This window comes from Sebastes umbrosus, chromosome 8 (genome assembly GCF_015220745.1).
Source record: "Sebastes umbrosus isolate fSebUmb1 chromosome 8, fSebUmb1.pri, whole genome shotgun sequence".
NCBI classification, from domain to species: domain Eukaryota; kingdom Metazoa; phylum Chordata; class Actinopteri; order Perciformes; family Sebastidae; genus Sebastes; species Sebastes umbrosus.
The window spans coordinates 18,523,197-18,546,785 of record NC_051276.1 but is presented as its reverse complement, the minus strand read 5'-3'; the positions used below and the strand labels follow the sequence as shown (position 1 = coordinate 18,546,785).

General features: G+C 42.1%; 1 protein-coding gene across 1 annotated transcript in view; it reads left to right on the top strand.

The window, feature by feature from the left end:
- The first annotated feature begins 504 nt into the window (after nt 1-504).
- The window catches only part of si:dkey-40c11.2 (drebrin-like protein), a 34,139-nt gene continuing 11,054 nt past the window's right edge, over nt 505-23,589 (top strand). The window contains exons 1-6 of the mRNA XM_037778386.1: nt 505-744; nt 777-849; nt 931-1,325; nt 18,482-18,537; nt 18,787-18,899; nt 20,398-20,472. Coding sequence (XP_037634314.1) covers nt 1,234-1,325; nt 18,482-18,537; nt 18,787-18,899; nt 20,398-20,472 — 336 coding nt within the window. The 5' untranslated portion in view covers nt 505-744; nt 777-849; nt 931-1,233. The remainder of the gene's footprint in view (nt 745-776; nt 850-930; nt 1,326-18,481; nt 18,538-18,786; nt 18,900-20,397; nt 20,473-23,589) is intronic.

The following is a 23,589-nucleotide window of genomic DNA, read 5'->3' as shown; positions in this document are numbered from 1 at the left end:
GCTTCAGACTCAGTTCCCATGAAATTGGCCCTTCTTTGGCTCACTCACAGATTGCCTGCGCTGCAAATGGCTTCTCTGGAGTCTGCCAAGGGGCTAGTGGGGGCCGATTCAAAGACAAAAAGAGACAAAGAGAGACCAACAGATCCAAAGCTGCCGCACTGCCCCTGTAGCCCCTCTAGCCCACATCAACAAGTCCTAATCTGGGAATTTTTGCTCAAAGTAGTAGACAGTAGTTTCAAGGATAATTGCTTTTTTCCCCTCACATGATTTCTGTGATTTAGGATACATATTTGACTCATTTTTTTTAATGTTATATTTAATATATGCTTGTTAAATTTGGTTCCTTTTTCATAGAAGCATGCTCTGTCCCCCAGCTCTGATCTGATTGGCCACTTTGAGAGTAGATTGACTCTCAAATCATGCAGGTCACAAACACCTGAGTGATGAACGTGTCTATATATAGGATATGCATGTGGACAAAATGTCCACTACAGAGGACACATGTCAATGGGCTGGGTCTCAGGAGGATATATTGCTGGATCTACTTTGGGATGGTGGCTTGATAGTGCTTGATGATCAAAGATGCACCAACAGTGGCCACTTTTAAATCTAGACTCAAGACCAAACTGTTCTCAGATGCTTTTCTTAATTGATCAAATGCTGCACTTTACTGTCTTTTGATTGTTTTTATTATCCTTTTAATTTGTTTTTTCTTTTAACTTATACTTTTATATTCTTTTATTCGTTTTTATCTTATGCACTTTGTGCTCTTGAAGCTTTTTTGTTTGATTCAAGTTATAGAAGAAAACTAGTATAGACATCAGGATAAGGAGGATGCACCACGAGACAGTGAGTGATGTGTATAGGTGTAGCTGCTGGGCGGTTGTGACCCAGCCAGTGAAGTCATTATGCTTTCCACTCTCTCAACAGGAGGTGGGGCTTTTCTAGTGAAAACGTATTCCACCCTGCTGCACAAAGACCAGTGTGCAGTCGCAGCAGCAGTCTCTCCTCCACGCTGTGAGTGAGTGAGTGCACACAGCGACCTGCACAACATCATCGCCCCACTTTAAGGAACTTTTAAGCCCACCACATTGCATGAGCCTGCGTCCACCTTTACTGCTGTTTTCCTCCGGCCGTGTTCCCACTGTGGCTGTTCGGGCAGCAGAACCTCCTCCTCGGGACCAGTGAAGAGAGAAGAAGCTGCGGGAGTGGTCGGGGAAACTTTTTACCATCATGAGCTCGCAGACGGTCAACCTTGATACCTACAGCCTGTCGTTGTACACGGCCAAAGAGGACATCCTCAACCCACGCTCCTCTGCCAACTGGTAAACACACATATAGTGCTCTTAAACAATGTGCCTGACATAGAAGAGTAAATAACTTTAATAAATCTGCGTCATTATGATGAGAAGTCACTGTGATGAAACTTTTCTCCATCTTGTTTTACTGGGTGAGTCGTCGCCGTTTTACGCACAACCAGTTTGGCTATTGCGTTTAATAGACTTGCTTTTATAGTCTTCCAACCACTCAAACTGTCAGCATTCACACACTGATGGCAGAGGCTGCTAAGGTGGCAACTTTTGCCTATCAGTATCTAATCTAAATACTCATTCACACATCGACATGTGACCTGGAGCAGCCGGGGATCGAACCATCAACCTTCTGATTGGTGGACAACCTGCTCTACCTTCTGAGCCACAATCCAATGAGATCCAATGGAGGTGGCCAGCAAAGTCATGGGCAGCACGCAACCTCTGACTACTTTTTTTTTACAAGTACAGTCATGACAAATGCATGCAGATTGGTTTTAATAGCACATAGTCATGTGTTTTGACCCTCCCTTCTTTCTTGGAGAGCTTTGTGTGAGGTGTGGATAGGTGATTGGCGTCCATTACGCACGCCATGGCAGCGGCTGGTGTGGCTCATGAAGGCGCATGCAGCACCTGGCTGGCGGCCCGCTGCCCTCACTGACTTTGCTATTCTCCCTCAGGAGCTGTGAGACTTCATTCTTTGTGCTCTGAGGATCATGTTTCTGCTGGATGTGCTGATCTCTGACAGGGGTTGTCTTTCAGGGAGAGGCTCTTTAATTTGACAGACAGACAATATAGTAGGCCACATGCATGTATGAGCACCATCCACATAACTAACCAATCATAATAATAATAATAATGATTAAAATGTTCAGCAATTACTATACGATTAAAGGTTATTTAGGAACAAAATAGTAACTATGTTGACTACAGTTAAAGTATTAAGCAAACACAATCAAGTGGTTTACTAGAAGAACTAGCTTAGACACTCAACTCTAGATGATTCTTCGGCACATGCAAAGTTGAAATCAATCATTCATTCTGCTCTGGCATATGGGAGACCACGTCTTGCTGTAACCCGACCACCTGACACTTGGATCATTCTGTCCTTTTTATCGCAGGCTGGTCTGTAGCTATGGTGACCTGTCCATCTTTTCCCAAACAATACTATTCTCCCAGTCTCATCCTCTTCCTCCATTTTCCTCTACTGTTATACTGTGTGTGTGGTTTTGTCATCTCCAGCTGCAGACATGTTGTCACTGGCTTTACTCTGCTAACACATTCGATATGACCCTGTTCTTTCCACGTATCCACTCACTTTGATGAAGTTATAGTTTAGAGAAGTGTAGGCCGAGGCCCAATTTCCTCCCCCGACACACACACACACGTGTGCTCATGTGGAAGCGGAGGACTGATTCTGTCCATCTCTGTTTAATCTTCCACTTCCTCACATCTCTTGCCACCACAGGCCCACGTTCTTCCTACACCTTCTTCCTGGCTTTTCATGAGGCCATGCGGACTTGAGGAAATGGGATTTAGACCGCTATGAGTTAACCTTGACAAGCTGAAATCTGACATCTTCACAAATGGGGTGGAAATAAGTTCCCCATCCAGGCAGAACATGCTCAGTTTCCATTCTTTTCTTGCATTTGGAAAAAGCCTCTAAAAGTTTCCATGTTCGGTATCATTATGGATGTTTTGTCCCATGGCAACACCTCCCATTGATCCAGCAGTTTCTCATTGGAGAGCATTTCCCTCAAGTTTCAGTGAACAACAGATCTGGATTGTGTCTCTGCCTGCCAACCCACTGCTTGTCAAACAATCACACAAAGTCTCACACAAGATGCATCTATCCACAACAAGCACGCGTTTACAGCTTACAAGAGAATAAAAAGAAAGAGAGAGAGAGAGGGAAATAACCCAGCATGCACTGAGCCCATTTTAGAGGGCTAAATAACTCTGTTGTGGCTGAATAGAGAGGTGGGAGGGGGACATGATGATGTCATGATTCCCACTGTCAAACCACCGAAACACCCACCTCGCGTGTGTGTGTGTGTGTGTGTTTGTACGTGAGTTTGCATGTGAATATATTTGTCTCTGGATGTGCATATGCATCCCACAGAGACTATTAAAGTGAGACGGAGGCGTCGAGAAGTTTGCACGGAGAGAGGGGTGGGAGGCTTGTTTTGTTGAGCGATCCCGCCCCCACTGTGTGGCCTTGAGGTCCCTGTGTGTATTATCTAATGACCTTGTGTCCTGAATGGGAAACAGACCCTTTTGTGGGCGAGTCTCTGAAGAAAAGAGGGGCAATTTCAATGCATCCCTCATTCAGACCTCTCTGCTTCAACATACAGCCTTGGAGGTCTCTCCTCAGTCTCCCAGACCACTGAGGACTACAAAGTGTCTCACTTGTAGGCTGGAAACCGGCACTGTCTGTGCATGTGTTTTGTGTTAGTGTAGGCTTTGAGAGACGGAAAGAAAGAGAAACAGTGATAATGCGTGTTCCCGGAGACATTGCCTAAACCCTCTGAACAGGAAATACTTGTAATTCTTAGCAGCAGAAATCATGATTTATGTCCAGTTTGCACCAACATAAATGACTCAAATAGGTTTGCTTTTCATTTTGTATGAAATGACGAGTACACGTTGTTCTAGCACTAACTCCAAAATGTGTTTTTTACATTTCAATAAAATACCTCAGTGAGTGAGTTTGTTCTGCACATTTTACACATTTTTAACTCGGCCGACAAGGCCAAAGCAGCTGAGGTGTCTTCCTGCCAAGTATCAAATAGTGTAGCAAAAGCTTAGCCATGCATGATAAAGAGGGGGGAGAAATCAGTTTAGAGAAATGTTTACAGCATTGTTTCAGCGTATCACATGTGAATTCCTATTGAGCTGTGGAGCAGTTTGACCTCTGTGCATCAGACTTGGGTGTGGGCTGCATCCAGACATCTGTGGGACCATAGTGACTTTGAACACACCTTCTTCTTCTTCATAGACTCCTCTCTGGCTGTCCACACTTTGATGCTGCATTAAGTGTTTCACTATGTTCTCTGGCAGGGATTATTACAGTCAGCAGGCGGTGACGCATAAAGTAAATATCTTATTTCTTTTGTAGTAACAGAGTGATTCAGTTTAGACAGAGTATTCAGAGAGCAATCAATCTTGTCTTCATTCACTCTGGGTTGAAAGTCCAGTTCTAGACTTGGATCAGATATTTTATTTACATGTGAATGAAAGAGATGCTTAGAATGTAACATTACAGATTATATTATTAAGGTGGTATATACTGTAATATAATTGTTCCTAGATTGCTGAGTGTTGTTTTTACTGGCCCAGGTTTTACTTTACGAGGTAAAGACACTTCCTCATTGATTTGGGAGTGTAACAAAAGAAGAACTTCCAGAGAAGTTAAGAAGAACTTACTGTTGAATGATGTAAAGCCTTCACTTGCAACCTTTTTTGTCAGAATGGTAGCTGCAAAATGATAAATCACCAAATGGTCCAGCCTGGTGGCACAAAAAGGCATTTTAATGACAGGATATTGCGCAAAGCAAAAGTGTGCAATAAGAACGCTGTTCTTGTTTTGGTGTATCATTTGTATACCATATATAGTCTGTACTGACTGCAATGTAAATGCATCCGCCGAAATGCTACGCTCGGAGCTGGTGACGTAGAATAATACACAGGAGGCCAGTGTTCGAGACCGGTGTTTTGTTTTGTAAGTTACATTATTATATATATATTAGTGACGTTAGTGACCATTGTGATGTTTTGCATTGTTTCCGTAGGTGTTGTACTTAGTTTACGTTCTGATTTTAAGGCCAATCATGATGTTTTTCCTAAACCTAACTGTTTTGTTGCCCCCTGCTGGTACTGCACCTTCATACACTCAGCGAGGCAAAACGTGACACTGACACGTTATCCTCTGGTGGTGGACAGGCGGATCTATTCCACACTTTGGTGTGATACCGGGTTGAATGCTCATGGAATTAAGTTTCAGTTTTAGCATTGTTTTGAAATAGAAATTCACCTCTGGCAACACTTATTTTTTTAAAGGCCTGCACTTTATTTCAGTAACACTCTACAAATGGTATCCAAGATGTTGCTCTTTTGTAGCCGTTACAAAATAATCCTCCTGTATAATTATACAACATGTTATTTAACCCACTGAATTCATTAATGATCTGGCTACGGAATATTTATTTTTATCTTTACCATCATTTATCAGTTTGCTTTTGACAGTCTGTGGGAAACTTAAGTAACCACTCTTACCCATTTTCATTTAAGAAGCAACACCTCTCCCCTCCAGGGAATCTCCCGTTGATAAATGGAGGAGCCTTTATTTCAGCACCGGCCCGGGGTGTTTGCGCTGCTACTACTTGCCAGAATTTCCACAGGCTCATGCATGATTAACCGAGACCTAAAGAGTCCCTGTGTCTAAAGTTACATGCGCTACATGGAAGACACCTGTGGTTGTGGGGAGAGGATGGGAGGGAGGAAGGTAAGACTCAGGGCTGCCATTGCTTGTGCCTGTGTGTGTATAGGTGTAGAGTATTTCCTGACTCAAGAGGAAGATTATATGCGCTGCAAGTCAGCTATCTTGTTTTGTAAAGATAAACAGCCATTATCATCACACTGTTATCAAGAAGTCACTCACTGTCTTAACTTCCCTGCACAGGTTCTGCTTTTTGTTCAGTTCCTTAATTATCCTCAAACACCCACCTGTCAAAAAGAGACTGGATGGTACATTAACGCTGGCTGTCGACACATGAGCTGTTGTGTAACCCTTATCTGGCCCCCGGTAAAGGTTGTCAAAAGTTGAAACAAATCCTCCTGATCACCTGACTGTGGAATCCCAAAGACGGAAAAAAAGCAGTCTGGTTGGCTTTCTCTGGCTGCTCAGGTATAGTGTTGTCATCAGGCTGAATGATGATAGGACATGTTGGATCGATCCTTGATATAAATAACAGAATACTGTAAATGGAGAGTCAAAGGGAAGCTACACTGGACAAATGCCCAGTCCACTCTCTCACTAGCTCTCTCTGCTTCTTGTGCAATACTCTGCAGTAGATGTCTGTGAGACAGAGATCTCCAATGATTTCCAAATAAGCTTTATCGCTTATCACACTATGGCTGCCTTTCACACCGCAGTGTGCGCAGACTCTGTAAGGGGCAGCAGTGAAAATCACATAGGATTCAGAATTAGGAGTAATTTTACCCGAAAGGCCCAGACACACCAAGCCCACATCAAAGAACTAGCGGCGATGAAGGCTGACAAGTTGCATTTGAACACACTGCAAAGACTACAGCCGACGGCCAGTTAGCGCGTCTGTTCTGCGCCTGCGTGAGAGGAAATAACTCTCCCTAGTAGTCTGTATTCATCATTCAAAAAAAACGGAAGACTGTGGATATTGAAGCCCTGTTATGATACGTACATGAAACAAAGTGGTGTTTGCTGACCATTTTAACGTCACTTAGCTTCAATCCAGATGGACATGTCGCTGTGAAAATATCTGTGTATTAGAATGATCAGATGAGATGAAGATGAAAAATGAGATGAGAATTCTGTGTTCGTCTTGACTTAACTCGTTCGCTTGCTTTCCTCACTTTTGTTTCTCTTCTTGTGCACTTATTTGTCTAAGTTGAACATCCAATCAGATACACCGACGGTGTGGGATACATGGCATAAACTATGCCAACAAGCGCTCACTGACAGCCCCAAACTTTGTGTGTCAGGGCCTTTAGGTCACACCATCGTTGCAAGAGATAGCGGGATGGGAACTTGGGCTGACCAGAGTGGTGTTTGGGCCATTCAAGAGCTTCTAGTGTGACATTAGAGCAGAAATTAAACATGCAAGTGTCCTATTAGGGCACAGATGTATTCCCGTTTCAAAGATACAAGGTTTGCACCCGACAGCAGCATTGTGTAAGTTCTGCTAAAGAGTCCCCTGAGCTTACCTAGCTGCTTGTGTGAGCGCGTCTGTGGGTGGCGTGTTGGAAGATGATGACAATGATGGCTATAATGGCTGTTATATGTATCTCTTTAGAGAATGATCCCTAACAACTGCTTACTACTCCTTTTAAACGTTGTTTAGGTTCATTTGGGGTCTGAGATGAAGCTGCGTGGTAATAGCAGGTCTCAGGCATGATGAGACATGAGTGCAGCGCAGGAGATTGTACTGTATTTGTGTGTATTGTGTGTGTGTCTCTGTATGTTTGGGTTCCTTAGTGTGCCAACTGTTGGGTGCGAGACCACAAATTGACACCGCGTTGATTGAAGTGTGACTTGTAATTGCCCCATAGAAGATGCAAAAGGTCGGTAATGAATGTTTCATGACTCGGTGGCACTGCAGTGCTGTTATTCTTCTCGGTGTCAATTCTCTATTCAAGGATAAACACAAAGACATTGTATCCAGCAGGTGTGGTTTTTATTATAGTGAAAGTTTAATACAAAGATGGCTGTGAACAATAACCCTCAAAGTGTTTTGTCAGTCGTCCTCACACCTGACCTTTCTATCAAATCCTCCTTTTGTTCGTCCGAGTGCCTCAGAGCAGTTGACCTTAATCCAGATGCCCTCTGCACATTGTTTCCACTGGAAATCCGTCATCTATATGCCTACAGCAGTGAGCACAACAAACACGTTATTGTTTCTCTTTTGCAGTTCAAGATCAAGGCTCTGCTGGAAAACTTTGGCTGTTTTTTTGTGGAACCAGATGAATTGTTCATGCAAACGCTATGAAAAATAGAAGCTGGATTGAGCTGAATTGCTTGTGTAATCTAACTAATGGGCCTCGAGTGCAGCAGGCGGAGTGGTACTTCCAAGGGTGTGTCAGATGGCTGTCGAAAAACATCTGTATTTTAGTGTTTCTTCAAATATTGGCAAAGGATACGGTGTGTGGTGTGTGTGTGTGTGTGTGTGTGTGTGTGTGTGTGTGTGTGTGTGTGTGTGTGTGTATGTTCTGAGGCACTTTTAGGGGATGTCTGAGCAACAAAATATCACAGAAATAGATTCTTCTGCTGATATTTACTTGTGTCTGAGCTGCAGAGTTTGCCAAGGATATAATCTGTGAAACCAAGCCTTTGGCACTCAAGTACATTGCAACTCATCTTCTAGCATTTGCAGATATGAGTGTGACCTACCTATCTTAATGTTATCTCCACGCCTGGATTGCAAAGTGCTGAAGCAGGAGGTAGTGAGACAGTGTTTTCTTGCGTTGCTCCCACACAGCTGTCTAATTGCTTAATAGTTAACTCAGGAAAGATGGTCTTAGAATGAGGCCAAATGAGGGTAACTTCTTAAAGATCCCCGTGGGAGAGATAACAGGTGCGTTCCAGAAATAAACCAAATATGTGAAATCTAGAAAATGCTCTACTTCTCTACATGTCGAGGTGTCCTTGAGCAAGACACTTGACCACAAATTGCTCCCGAATGCTGTGCCATCGGTGTGTGAATGAGTGCTTAGATTAGATCCTGATGGGCAGGTTGGCGGCCTCTGCCATCAGTGTATGAATGTGTGTGTGAATGGGTGAATGTTGACATGTAGTGTAAAGCGCTTTGAGTGGTTGGAGGACTAGAAAGGCGCTATATAAGTGCAAGTCCATTTACCATTCTCTCTGGCATCTTTAGCTCCTGAATTAGCCAGAGCCTGCATGAATGCTGTGAAAGGGTTAACCAAGTGCACGCTGAAAACGTCTCGTCGTGTCCCGTGTTGCAGTGTCTCATCTTTTTGCGGGCGCGCCAAGAGCAACACCTGCAGCCACAAATCTTTTGACAGACCCTAACATTATTGTTATTAGTTATTAGTAGTACACAGTTATTAGATCTCAGACACACGCACGGACACTTTTGTACATATTTTATACAAGCGTGCATCGACACATGCAAAAAAAAACATGGACACTTCAATAAGGACGCACCCTTCTCTCATTCCCATAGCTGCTCTGACGCTGTGAGGTATCATCAGTGTCTGCAGAGTTGCTTCAACAATATCTCCCACTTCACCATGGTTACAAAGGAGGACCGTGGTGATAATCATGACATTCTTGGGTTAACTATTGCAAAGTCACACTGCAGGGCCTTAACTGGGAACTCCACTTTCCTTTATTATTGTCTTGTTTGTTCACTTGCTGGTGGTGGAATTGGGCTGTGGGTGGGTGTGAGGAGAGTCGGGGGGGGGGCTCTGTTGTCCTGACGACCCTGGTGGGAAAGCTAGGTTGTTTGTTAAGAGAGACTGAATGAAGCGGGGGAGATGAGTGGAGAGGGATTGAGGAGGCTGGGAAAGGGGACGCAAATGAATGGGCGAGGACACTTAGTAAGAAATATAGAGGAATAACGAGATGAGAAAGGACAACACGTGAGAGGAGAAGAGAGAGGAGACAGGGTGGACTTGACAAGAGGTTGTTGAAGAGCAGAATGATTGAAGTTGGGGGGAGTGACGGAGCTAAGAGAAGGGAAATATGAGAGGACAGGTGGAGAGGGGTGAAGAGGAACAAGAGGAAGATGAAAGCATTAAGAGAGGCAGCAGAGAAGACAGGCCAGAGGAGGCCTAAGTGTGATACTTGAGAGTTTACTTTGTTTATCTGAAGGAAATGGTCGGCGATAAGATGCCATCATGTTTTTTAATGGTCCCATAATAACTGTGATATGGAGACATGGTGTGTGTATGTGTAGCAGTGTGGGACAGCATGCACAGGAAATGCCAGAGTGATCCCAGTGGACCACGATTTTAGAGGATTTATCATTCCTCTCCTCTCCTCTCATCTCCTTCCCATGTCAGGTGTAGGAAAATAAATTCTGTTCCCATCCACTCCCCTGTAGCTCTCTGAACAAACCACATACCTCCCTGGAAGAGCGATAACAATTTACCCCATAGAGACCCCTGTAATACTCCCATCAAGACACTTGCCCCCATTAACCACATACTCTTCTGCCCCCTTGGAAACCTCCTATATTCTCTGTCTGTTTCCCATCGTGCACCTTTGTTAAATGTGCGCCCTCTTAGCCTACCCATTTATACCTATCTACATCCCCTCGTGCTTTTCATCGTTTTCCCCAGTGTGAGTCTTTGAGTGTTTTTTTCTCTCCCATCACTCTTAAGCACACACCCTCATGACGTTGAACTTCATGTACCCATCTTCTATTAAACCCTAAACATTGATTTCAATACTTAAGTCCCAAGTGCTGCTGTCTTTTCTTAACAAGTACACAAACTGGGCAAGACTGAAAATGCTTTATCTTACTTTAGCTGCATGTTTTAGTAATATAATATGTCTCTTTCAATGCATGTGCACATGTAGGAACACACTGAGGAGTCAATTCTACATGCACTTTATATTCAAAAGGGGACATTTTTTTTACTATACAGTAATCCATCCATCCAACCATTATCTGTAACCGCTTATCCTATTCAGGGTCGTGAATAAGTAATATAAAATAAAGAAATTTTTGATCATCTTAAATCCAAATGCTGCATTCACTAATGCCAACGCTCAGGTTGATATAAAAGAAATAGGAAATTAAGTTGAAAATGCACATCAGTCTTTTCTATAGTAAATTAACTGTTTGATCTACTACTATATATGTATATTCAGTACTGTGTTGAGTTGGAGCTTAGTTAAGTTAGAGCTGAGTTGTACCTTGAGTGTAAACATACCCTCTCTGTTATCAGCTCTTACATACAGTATGCAACACACAACAGGGGAGGAGGAGGTCTAGACTGTTTCCTCTTGCTGAATACGTCCTGTTAGCTTTGAGAAAGAAAGATATGGTTCATGTGAATCTTTTTAAAACCAGTGAGACTGAGCTGCTCCAATAAGCAGCTTCAGCCTAACCAAGATTTAGAAAATAGTGTGACACGTCATGGTGCGGTAATAAATATTGTGCTCACATTCACACACCTTCACTGACGCACACTTGCCTTTTCTTGATGGTGGGGATTATATTACACAGAGAGGAGTGTGTGGTAGCAAAGTAATTAGCACATGCACAATGAATGCTGTGGATTAACTCATGGCTGTAACACGAGCCAAGCTGTTGTCCATGCAGTCCACCGCTACACGCACTGCCTCGCCGTTCATCACCTGATCATACTTTTGTCTAAAAGTGGTGTGTTTTGTCTGTATTTGTTGCAAGTTTGTTGTTTGGGGACATTTTGAATGAACATCACCCATACAGCAGCACGCTTTTGGTCTCTCTTTGTCCATCCCCCGCTCGTTTCCATCTGCCTCGGCAGCACAGAGAGGGCTGTTTTCTCTCACTGGTCCTTGGCACTGATTTAATTACTTATTTGTTTAGTTTGTCATATTCTAAACTTCTCTGGCTCTGTGTTTTGCTGAGAACCGACATTTTCCTCCCTCCCCTCCTTCTGTCAGCATTCCATCCAGTCTCCCCCACTACCTCACCCCCAACTGACTGATACTGTATGCACTCTGTTGTTTTCCTACATTTAATTTAGCTCCACTTTCTGTTCTCTCTTATAATTTTCTTCTCCATCGCCTCCTGTCATTTCTCCCACTATTTACCATTATCTCCAGGCCAAATAGCTGCAGTGGTCTGTAATAGTCTCCAGGGGAGTCTGCTGTGTCCTCCACCCAGTCGAGTACTATACAGATCAGTCAGTGTTACTCAGCGGGTGGATCTGAGCAAGTCTCTTATGGGTCAAATAGGCAGCCAACTTATTCTTCTGAATGACGTGCGCAGCTGTCGTTAAAAGGGGAGTTAAACATGATTTATCAACAGTATGAGCAGAACGCCAAATATGCAAAATACAAAAAACAAAGAAATATTTCCATGGTGACAAAGTACAGGTTACTTTAAGTTGTCCTATTAAATACATTCATGTAGAAACAAGAGTTGTCTTTTTCTTCATTTTTGCATGAATAAACAAAATGAGACGAGAAAGCACATAACACCTAAGAAAGAAAAAAAAAAACAGTTGACTTTGGGCTAACATGAGGTCACATTTCTACCCCAGCATGTCTCAACATCCTGCAGTCCAACTGTCGAAGTCTTCAAAAGTATTTGAAACACACAAAGCAAGTAGAGCTTTTTGCATTACTTTGTTTGCTCTGGAGTCACTAGAGGTTTTTTGATTGGCAGATTTCTATTGATACAGTTAGACTTAAAATCTTTTTTAAAAAATGTGCCAGTCAATGCCGATACATAATGCTTTGTTATAGGAGTAAGGAGTAATACTGTTGTGCTTCAAGCAGTACCATGGTCTCAACAGTAAATCAATAGTGGATTAGCAGAGCTTCACATGGGACACAGGTTTCTTTTCAAACTAACTTTTCAAGTATTAACATGGATTCATGTTTGATCCAACAGTTTTGTGTTGATCTGAATTGTCAGGGCATGAGGTGAAGCTTTTCAACAAGCTTTCTATTCGTTGCCATTATGGTACGATTACTTTAGGCGCCTGGATTAAACACGAGTTGAAGATCAAGTTTTTCTCTCACTGAAGCATAGCGGCTTTTACAGATGCATTGTTACCTGCATCATTTCACAGTGTTTATTCTTAGAGAATAAAAGCCTCTCATCTTTGTACAGTAACATTGCTACAGTTTAATTTATTAAACCTAATTCTAGGCTTAACTGAATGTGAAGCATTAACTGAATCCTTGTGAGTGTATATGTGTGTGTGTGTTTCCAGTCGGATATCCTGGCAGCTCGGCCGGTGTAATTGCTGTTGATTGGGGCTTGGCATAGTTTGGTTATTGGATCAAGGTTTCTGTGCTAGGCACTACCATCACATCATAACCCAAATGTAGAGCCTCTGCCAGAGGTTTACACAAAGCCTTTTCCCTGAGCCAGCTGTACTTATGACACAATAATGCATGTGCAACAGCCTGGAGTTTGACAGTATATGTTTTATAATGAAAACATGCTTCTGCTTATTATTTCTTGCACCTATAGGGATTTTGTTATACACTGCCCTTCTCATGGGACATTGCTTGAATCCCATCTCATTCCAAGCAGCTGGTATTAAGGGGCCCTGTTGCTTGGTCTGTAGGGATTACAGTGGTTACAGCCCACTCTCTGCAGGGCACCTGACTGAATCCTCTGCAGCAAACCAAGACTATTGTGGCTTTTCCCTTCTCAGTTTTCTCTTTCCTTACCTGCTTTTCAAGAGACACTATCATATCTCTTCTCTCCCTCCTAACAGTGTCTCTGTTTTTCTGGCACCAAGAGAAATAATCACAGAAGTGAGAGGTGCAATAAGGTGGTGGAGGTGTTCATAAACACCATCCCTCCTTCAGCAGCAAGCCCACATCATTTTGACATCCACGTTTCATCACTTAATGAGGAGCCAAAGAGGAAAAACACTGATTGGGTCACTGCAGTTTGAAGTTCTGGGGATTGTGGGATATGATGTTGGATAGTCTTCATGCCTTGTGTAGAGGATTCTTAACCAGAACTGTATAACAACCCAATTCTTTATTTAAAGTGCTCCCTAGCAACATCTTTCACCACGTTACAATTGGAACGTGCCTGTGGTTTACCACGCCACGTTTTTCAGTCATGATGTTTACACTGATGCATCACCTTTAGAGCACACTGACTGTACAAGCCAGACCGATGTAGTGCCATTCTCTCTTTTTCCTATTCTCCACTAACTCTCTCATTCCGTCACTTCCTCTCTCTTAGTCACATTTCTCAACCCCTACCCATAAACCTCCACATATCTCTGCAGTCCAGACGGACGGAAGAATACGTGCACCGCCGGGGTCGCCTCATGGACACTATATGAGTAACATGACGGCCAGGGGGGGGAAAAAAATGACTTTTTCAGTAGTGCAGTCTGGCTGGACTTTTTTTTTGCCCATGTTTGGCGAGAGGAAATGAGCGCTGTGCGCTGTGGGGACGTCTCTGAGTTCCTTACTCCAACACAGCCAGAGAGGTAGACAGAGAGACTAAAAATAGCACTGAGCCCAGGTCAGCTTTGAGCCAAGAGTAAGAAGTTGGGGGGCTGATGGGGGGAGGGGAGAGAAAACATATGATGTAAAATGAACTGAACAGAAGGAAGCTTGTGGAAAGGTACGTAATGAAAACAATCTGAAAGAAGTTAGAGCATGAAATAAGCATTGAAAAGACTGCATTATTAAAATCACATGTCTTGACAAATGCCTTACATGAGAGTTGGGAGGGCAACAAAATGAATGATCTGATGGAGAGCTTAATATTGGGCAGCGAATTCTCCCAGCCTCTCATCCGTTTTCTCTTCATGCGCAGTTTATCATATCGCAACAGCATGCATAACCACAAATCTCTCATATCTCCCCCGCTGGCAAAGATGGAACGAATAAATGACCCATGAGCCCACAAGATCTTCCTGTCGGAGAGACATAGAGGGTAGGAAGTGTGGAGTCGAGGGAGAAAAGATGACGGTGAGATATCGCTCCAGTTTGTGAAAGAGGTATGTTGTGCTACAGAATTTAAAGTAGGAGGGGAAAGAAATATGTGTTGTAGGAGACGGGGGTCAGAATAATGAATTTAGAGTAGTAATGATGGTGTGATACCAACAGGATATATGGAGAGAGAAGGGATGGCGTACTGAACAAGGAATATGAGAAATGGTTATTGGTTCTGGGGATCAAAATAGGTTCATTTTTGCTCTTTCTTATTGTATAACAATGACATGAGAGCATCAAAACAAAATTGGACGAGAGCACAAGGGAAGAAAATCTCCCATAAAGTCTCTTTAGAAATGACAATACAATGTGCTTATTACCACAGTGAAATGGTTGATAGTTTAGCCTGGTGTAGTGGAATGTGAAAACAAGGCCTTCTCCAGCGAGGCTCACCATCTGCTTCTGTTATGTTCATCTTGAAATGGTAGAGCGTAGCATGTTTGGAGGTATTACAGGGGATCTGGTAGTCCAAAACAAACAAGCCCTATTGTTACTGGCTCGGGCTTACAGTCTATTTTGTGTGTGTGTGTGTGTCTGTGTGCATGTCTGTATGTATGCCTTTGTCTCTGTATACTCTGAGATGAATGTCTGTTTATTTGTTTTATAGCTGCACCGAGTGGCTGGCTGTGGTAACGATGCACAGATTGCATTCCTCATTGTTAATTACTTAAAAAAAAGTTGATGTTTCAGATTATGCCATCATTTTTGTTCTCCTCCTCTCCCCTTTTCATGCCCCTTCCACTCCCCTTAGTGATGGCCTCTTTCCCTACATTTCACGTCTCTTCTCTTCTCTTCTCTTCTCTTCTCTTCTCTTCTCTTCTCTTCTCTTCTCTTCTCTCCTCTTCTCTCCCTCCCTTTCTCAGAGCTGAGGTCATTGCTGGCTGAGTTAAGAGGTGGGCTGGAGTACCGACATAAGAGAGTCTGTTTTTCTCATCAGTCAGTGTAGCTCTCAAGAAACCTACATGTGTGAAGGAATGGGGGTCTAATCTGCTCTGTTAGTTAGGAAAGATTTTTACTGCTGCTACTTTACAGTAACAAAGCTGATCAAGTGGCGCAGACAAAAACAGAGAGAGAGAGAGAAGGGCATCCAGTTGGCTTACTTTGATGTGGTATACCGTGGGTCATCTACAGAAGAGTGACCGCAAAACTGTTTTGGATTGATTGTCTTGCTCAAGGACACTTCAGCTCACTTGTAATGTGAACCTGAACCGTCTGTGTGGAGAGTATAGAGGGAGAACCGTCCCTCTGTACTCACTACACCACCCTGCTGGCATATCCAGATTATCAATCTGTGGTTCACCACAGGGTTTGACTTTATTCTCTGTTACAGTAAAAAGCACCGTAGTAGAAGAAGCACACTTGTAAAAACTTGTAATATCCAGAAGTGTGAACTTTCACAGGCCTTCTCGTCAAATATAATCCATTCATTTCACGTCAGTGACGAGGATTCACTGAACCATAGTAATACTGCAAAAGCAGGTTTCTTTTAAATTCCAACCATGCAGATAATGTTTTGATAAATCAGAGGGGTGAACAGTCCTTAAAATGAGACTTTCAGGAAATGTAGAAAAAGGTTCAGGATGGTTACTTGATCCCCTCAATAAACTTTATTGTGCCAGTGCATTTCAGGGATATGTGTCCTTCCCCGAGGCAGAAAAGACGAGATTGATGGATCTTCCAAATGCTGTAATAATAATAAAATGTATTAAAGGGATAAGATCTTATTTATACTTTAAAAAAAAAACATTTGACCATTTATTATTTTTCTAAAATTATTGCATTTGTAAACTCGTCGACCTTGTTGGTATCCTAGACCGGGATTACAGTTAAGTAAAATCCTGGGGAGAAAAAATGCCTTAAAATACAATCTTTGTAAATTCCATCCAAGTGAAATCTCTGGCAGAACAAAGAGTCTCCCACAGCACCGTGTATCCTCATGTGCAAGCCTGTTCTCTGTGGGTGGAGAATTTGCACATGCAATCAAGACTCCTTCAGAGGCCCAGTGACCTTTGACCTTGACTGACTCGTGAATGGTGACCTTTAGGAATGTCTTGAGGACCAGGGATCAGTGAATGTGGATTGTTGTCTAAGCAGCTCTGGATGCTGGTTAAGACTAATAAGGGAGTGGAGTGTGTTGTTTCTGTAGTTATTGTGGCTTGACTAATCCCCGAAGAGATATGGGAATGATCTGGGTGACACAAAGCTCATATAAGCCCTTTTTTTTTAAAAATATTCTGATGAAATCTTATTTAAAATTAATAAATAAAATGATAAATATTCAGTAAACACCTGTCAGCATGATCAGCACCATTAAAAACAAAAGCACAGTTTCAGCCAGCCTCCTCACAGATGCAGTGCCAGCGTGCAGCGTGCAGCTTTCAATAGGGCGCACAATATAGTTATTGTGTCCCCAGCACACATACCGATTGACTTTTGGCGCTCTTTGTTCTTTGGACAGACACAGACTTGTTGTATCAGGAAAAAATAACAGAGTGATTCACAGATGTTAACTGAGTTAGCTGGCCTGCTGTCCACTTTTATGCCAAACTGCTGTTGTTTTTACTGTAGATGTTGTATACAAGACCAAAACGTTTCATACTAATACTTTATTCTTTCTCTGTGTCTGTCTCTCATTCACCCCCTCCTCCCGACACACATCCACAAACACAGACCGGTCACCTTTGGCCCATTGTAATAGCTGCTCATGGCCTTACACTCTTGCTACCCAGATCCAGATGTTGTTGACACACCCCCAGGAGTCCTACAGAGCAAGATTTACACAGTCAGACACAGACACATGCACATACTTGTGCACACATACACAGTCCTATAAAGCTTTGACAATTCATCTCTCTGCAGGCCACCTCGTAAAGTCACTTACACTCACACACACATACACACACACAGATTTACCCCCAGTTGTGCTTCAAACACACACATGAATCAGGATTATGTTAGAAGCATGTCATGTCAAATAGCACATGGGTATCATTTTGGACTCTGAACTAGTGGTGGAGATAACAGCCAGGACGATGTGTAGCTTTACAAGTATCCCATTTGTCTTTTGGTTTGTTTCTCTTTATTATGAAGTCACACATTTCTGTCTTGGATATTCTGCAACAAAGCTACATAACATCTCAAAACAATCACTCTGTACTTAGTTTGTTTCAGCAGTGGAGTTGTATCTCGATGCTGTCATGGAAACACACTATGAGTTGTTGAGTTGCCACAGTGACCTGCAGTTTGACTGACTGAAGGGTGCGGTAGGACAGGTTTTCACCTGCAAAATGTCAAAAAAAATTGGAGCAGAGAACAGCATTTATCCATCCATCTATGAGGCAAACACACTATGAATGAAGGTTATTGTGCTGCCGAGTGCCTTCCTGTTTTACGCATGTACTGCAAAGTGTCACAGTTTAAGAGAATTCATTTTTGTTATGTGCATTGTAGAGATGATTTGCACTGCAGGGAAGCTTGTTATAGTTTAGACAAAGTATGTGCAGTAAAACATCTGGCTATGCCTGTGTGTGTCCCCTGTGTGCACGGTGAAAGAGTGAACACATGGCAGAGCCAGCTGTCCACACGCTCGTGCTTGGATATGGACGTTTTGGATGACTCTCGGGCGCACCGAAATCAAACAAGTAGTCGTTTAGTTCAGACAATTCAACCTGACACTCCTCATTACCAGTGTGTCTGTCATGTCTTTGTCACCCACATTTCAGTAGCTGACCTGTTGTGTTTGTGTGTTTGTCCACAGGGCAATATTCGCATATGATGGAGTCACCAACAAGCTCAAACTGGCTGACTCAGGAGGTAAGGCGAAACTATCATATATGGTATGTCTTCTAAGCCCTACAAAGAAAGAATGAAACTTGTCAGCTTCTTCACTTTTGCCTGAAGGGAATTCATACGTCATCTTGCGTTTAGAGAATATTATTCTAACTTTAATTTGCTATTGGGAGAAAATGTATAATTTCTGTTGTCTCACTCTCCATCACCATCAGTCTCCTTTTCCCTTTGTTTCATCCAACCTCTCCCTATCTCTGTCTCCTTTCTAAACAGCGGGTGGTGTGGCAGAGCTGGCAGAGAAGTTTCACATCTCCAAGCCTCAATACGGACTGTGCAAAGTGGGAAGCGTGGAGACAGGAGGCCCCCGGATTGCCATGATCAGCTGGGTGAGTGGCAGACGGGCTCATGGGGCTTAGCTCATGTAAGCACAGGCTTATCATGTTAAAGAAACACACATACCAGCACAAATGACAGAAACACACGTCAGCTTTGTTTGCACATACATATACATACACACAAGTTGCATTCATTTAGATAGGGCAAAGTCATTTAGCAGCGCCAAGATAATGGGTTTAACATCATAAGTGGTCACATATGCACTCATTAATCTGCTAAATACTCTGGAGAAAATCCTAAGCTACTTGACTTATTCACATTCTATCGTCCTGTTTTGACATAGACTTATTTGGCATCTGACGAGTGGGAAAGCGCTGTGAGAATGTGTTATTACGTCATTGTAGTACAAGACGTTATGAATCACAGGGCATGTCTAATATTTGTCAGACAGTTGTGGGAGTCAAAGGGCTCAGAATTACATGGCGTTGTAGCCCTGTTATAAACAGGCATGTTGCCGCTGCCTCTGATTGGTTGAAAATTGGTTCCACAAAATACCTGGTCATGAATTAGTCCAAGAAACAGATGTTGGGAGAAGGTTTGAAAGCATGGTGTTACATCTGCAGCCAGCTGAATATGAAAGAAAATCACAGTGTCAGAAAAATATAGGTACATTTTCATATTGGGTTCATAAATATACAGAATAATGCTGCATAAGTTCTACAATGATATGCTGTAAATTGTACATCATTACGACTTAAAGGGATAGTCCGGGTGTTTTGAAGTGGGGTTTTATCCATAGTAGGTGTATTACTTACAGTAGATGATGGTCGGCACGCCCCCAGTTTGGAGAAACAGACAGGAGTACCAACACTGGAGCAAAGCAATACTGTGCTGTGGACGGGGACAGCAAAAATGTATTTTAGCCACCTAAAAGAAAGGCTCATCTAAAAAAAAAAAAAATCGATATTCGTTTAAGTGTACGCTATATTTAGAATATTTTTACCACTTTATCTTGCCATCAGACAGGCCTCCCTTCCGACCGGAAACTGAACTGAAAATGAAACTTATCTATGCTCTCTTCAAAGCCAGCAGGCTCAGATGATAAAAAAAAGTATAGATACGTTTCATTTTCGGTTCACTCTGCTGTCGGAAAATATTAAATATAGCGTACACTTAAACAGATATCAAATTTTATTAGGTGAGCCTTTTAGGAGGCTAAAATAAGTTTTTCTGCTGGCCCAAAGCAGTACATTGCTTTGCTAGTGTCGGTACTCCTGTCTGTTTTCGAGGCTGAGGGCACTCCAACCCTCATCTACTGTAAGTTATACACCTACTATGGATAAGTACATACAACCCCACTTCAAAACACCCGGACTATCCCTTTTAATATTTGAGCTTTTATGTTATCTATCCAAATGGTGAAACACAGATTGTCTGCTGAAGTGTGAATCCTATTGTTCCTCTGCCTCCCTTCCTCCTCTGTTTTTAGCCCGCTCTGAGAGAGGTATGACATGAATGTAAGTGTCTACATCCTGTGTTTGTCTGCAGGTCGGCCAAAATGTGGATGACTTCCGGAGGACAGAATGTGCCACCCACATTCCAGCCATCAAAAACTTCTTCAAGGTGCAGTAGATCATGATGTGCTTTGTTACAAATCGCTAACCTTTGTGCACTTCAATCCAGTAGTTTGTCTATGCGTTTTTTAAAGATGACATAATTCCAGCTGAGACATTTTTAGCACTGAGGAGGAGCAGAAGCAGTCCAGTACATGAAAATAACATACCTGGCACTCTTTGTTTTCCCAAATCCCTGCTTTAGAGAAAACATTCTGTCCTCTGCAGTTCTTTTTTATCTCTAGACTTTGTGCTCACAAACTCTATATTTACTCACGGTAGTTTACTTTGTATTGTTTTGAGAGCTTCCTGTCCTCAGTCCACTTCCTGCTCTATTGCAGTGTTGGTCATACGTTTGGTTTATCTGCCATGTCGCTACCAGGGGGAGACAGCTGAGTTTGGGCTTGAAAGCTCTATTGTTTGTGGCACAAAAGTCACGTCACAAACCCAAGTGGTGATAGGAGAGACGGGAAGTAGAAGGAATAGAGAACCGCTGTATGTTCTTTTTTATGATCCATCATGTTAGCTGCACATCCTCCTCTCCATCTGTGGCCCTCAAACTGTGTTTATTTAGCGTTTCAGTCTAACTAGGAGAGGTTCAACTGACCCCTGGGTTTACTAGTTTCCATATAAAGGCATCACCCAGTCAACTGCAGAAGCATCTGTGGAATGTTTGTTGTTTTTTGTCTCTTTATTTTCTTATGTCGAGTCTGGGATTTTTGCGAGCCAATGTCTGAAAGCGCTGAACCCCTCTATGAGACTATGTGTGTGTTTGTGTGTGTGTGTATGAGCAGTGTACATATTCATTTGGGATTTCAAAATTGTAGAGAAATGATTACGTGGTCAATATGGCGTGGAGCGAAGAAAATTGTTTCTCCTTCTGAGAATTGTGGGAGAATTGTGACCCCTAACCTTAGAAAACACACACACACACACACACACATACATTAATAGCCAGACCTGCATCATGACAATGCAATCAACTTGTGATCACTCCTATCACTACTTACCCACTACACGACAAAAAAGGTAACAGAAACTATTTATTTTAGGTCAAGAGCAAACGGTTGTTCGGACAGGTGTTAGACTAGATTAGAAAAATAAAGTTTTATTTTCCGTTACGCAGCAGTTCAGACATGAATTTATCAGTTATATCTGATTCAGACTAAAAGAGAACACACTGCATCACCTCCATAGACATCATAGCCAAGCATATGGATTGCATTTGCAGAAATATCCCGACCTAAAGACTGCGGTGATGATACATACTGTTCCTGTGGTGTCCTGTCTTCTGTTCATTCTAACTTTACCAGCAGATGTGACGTTTCAAGGCCACGTAATCGTCTTTACTCACCTTTCCGATCACGTACATTGTTCATGAACAAACGAGATCTTTTAAAATGTTGCTTCATGTGCTGGCAAAAGAATAATGTAAACATCATGGGAAGCTTGTAAAAAATAACAGCACAGCAGTCTGCGTCATACCTCCGTCTGGGAAATCATCTGGGCTTGGCGTGTGATAAATTCCTCAAAAAGATTACTCAAACCGGTTTGTTTTATAGTTTCTATCAATCTGCACAAAGAGTCCACAGCCACCTGGCAACAATTTGCAGGACAAGAAGTGACACTGTACGGACTGAATATGAACTGATACCAGTGTTTGTATCTGTGGAGTAGGGCTGCACAATTAATTGAAGAAGAATACATAAAACTCGCAATTTGTCACAACTGGTCCAAGCCATGAAGGAACAACCTTAAAAACATTTGGAACAACTAACTTAATCAACCACTTTTTATATTGGTATTCGTTCCCATGATGCTGCTCAGAGTAATCACAGTGACCGGCTCGTCTGCTGACAGCACGGAGCTAAAGAGCTAATGTCAACGGGGTTCCATCGAGTTACACTATGGTGTGTTCAATCTCTTCTCAGTAGAAATGAGTATTGGGCGATTGTAAATTATGACGCTATCATGATGTGTTCGAACATAATCTTGTAAAATGTTGTTTTTGGCGAGAAACTTGAATAAATCCAGTTGTTTGAAGTAGATGTTTTCACAGCAACGTAAAATAGATATTAGAGAGAGAAATATGACCTGTTTAACTTCCTAACACTAGCTCTAATCAGCTTTTAATATATAATTAGAACTAGTAATGCCAAAATTTGTTTTAATCAAAGCAAATATTTAAATAAAAATACAATAATTTATTTCCTAATCATTTGAATTGTGTGTTTCTATGCAAATAACCACGATAGATGACAATAACAAAGTAAAAGGACAACATGTAGAGTTGTTGACAGTTGGACTGAAGCACAACATTTTTTTAAAATGTGAAATTGTAATAAAAATATTTTGTCCCTAATCTATAAATAATCATGATAAATAATCGTGATCTCAATATTGATCAAAATAATTGTCATTTTAGCCATAATCGCGCAGCCCTACTGTGAAGATCTCACAAATATCAAGTATATCAAGCACCAAATTACTTCTACGGCAGGATCCATTGATTCTGTGTCTTGTCTATTGAAATTGAGTGGCAACGTAATGTTGATTAATCAATTAATAGTCAACTAATCGATGAGTCTCTCATGAGGTCAAGTTGTGAATATGGGGCTTGTGCTTTTAATGGATTTTTCATTGAGTAAAATATATGCAAACCTTTTCCTCTAATGCAAAGTCAAAGACATTACATAATGTATTTATTAAAACTCATAGGCTACTAGGGTCACCTCTCTTGTTTTGATTCTTTTTTAATCTAAAACAATATGTGACTGATTCAACATTGTCTCAAGGGCTGTAGAGCACTAGTTGTTTTTAGGGGAAAAGGATTCCAAACAGGTGTCATAGCATAGTTGCTGATATTACCTGTGTCGGCAAGGCAGGTTGTATTTTACTGTTGTCCACAGAAAATAAACAGACGCCACAGCTTCAAACAATCCTGACTCTCAGCGAAATTCCTACTTGACCTTGCGATGACCGGGAAACAAAACTACTGAGATAACCCACATACATAAATTGAGTGGTGATGATAATAACAGGGGGCTCAATTAGCTTGTTTTCTTAGACTCCTGGCATTCATTGCCGTGGATACAGTCAGTTAGAATTTCCCTCGGCACGTTGTTAG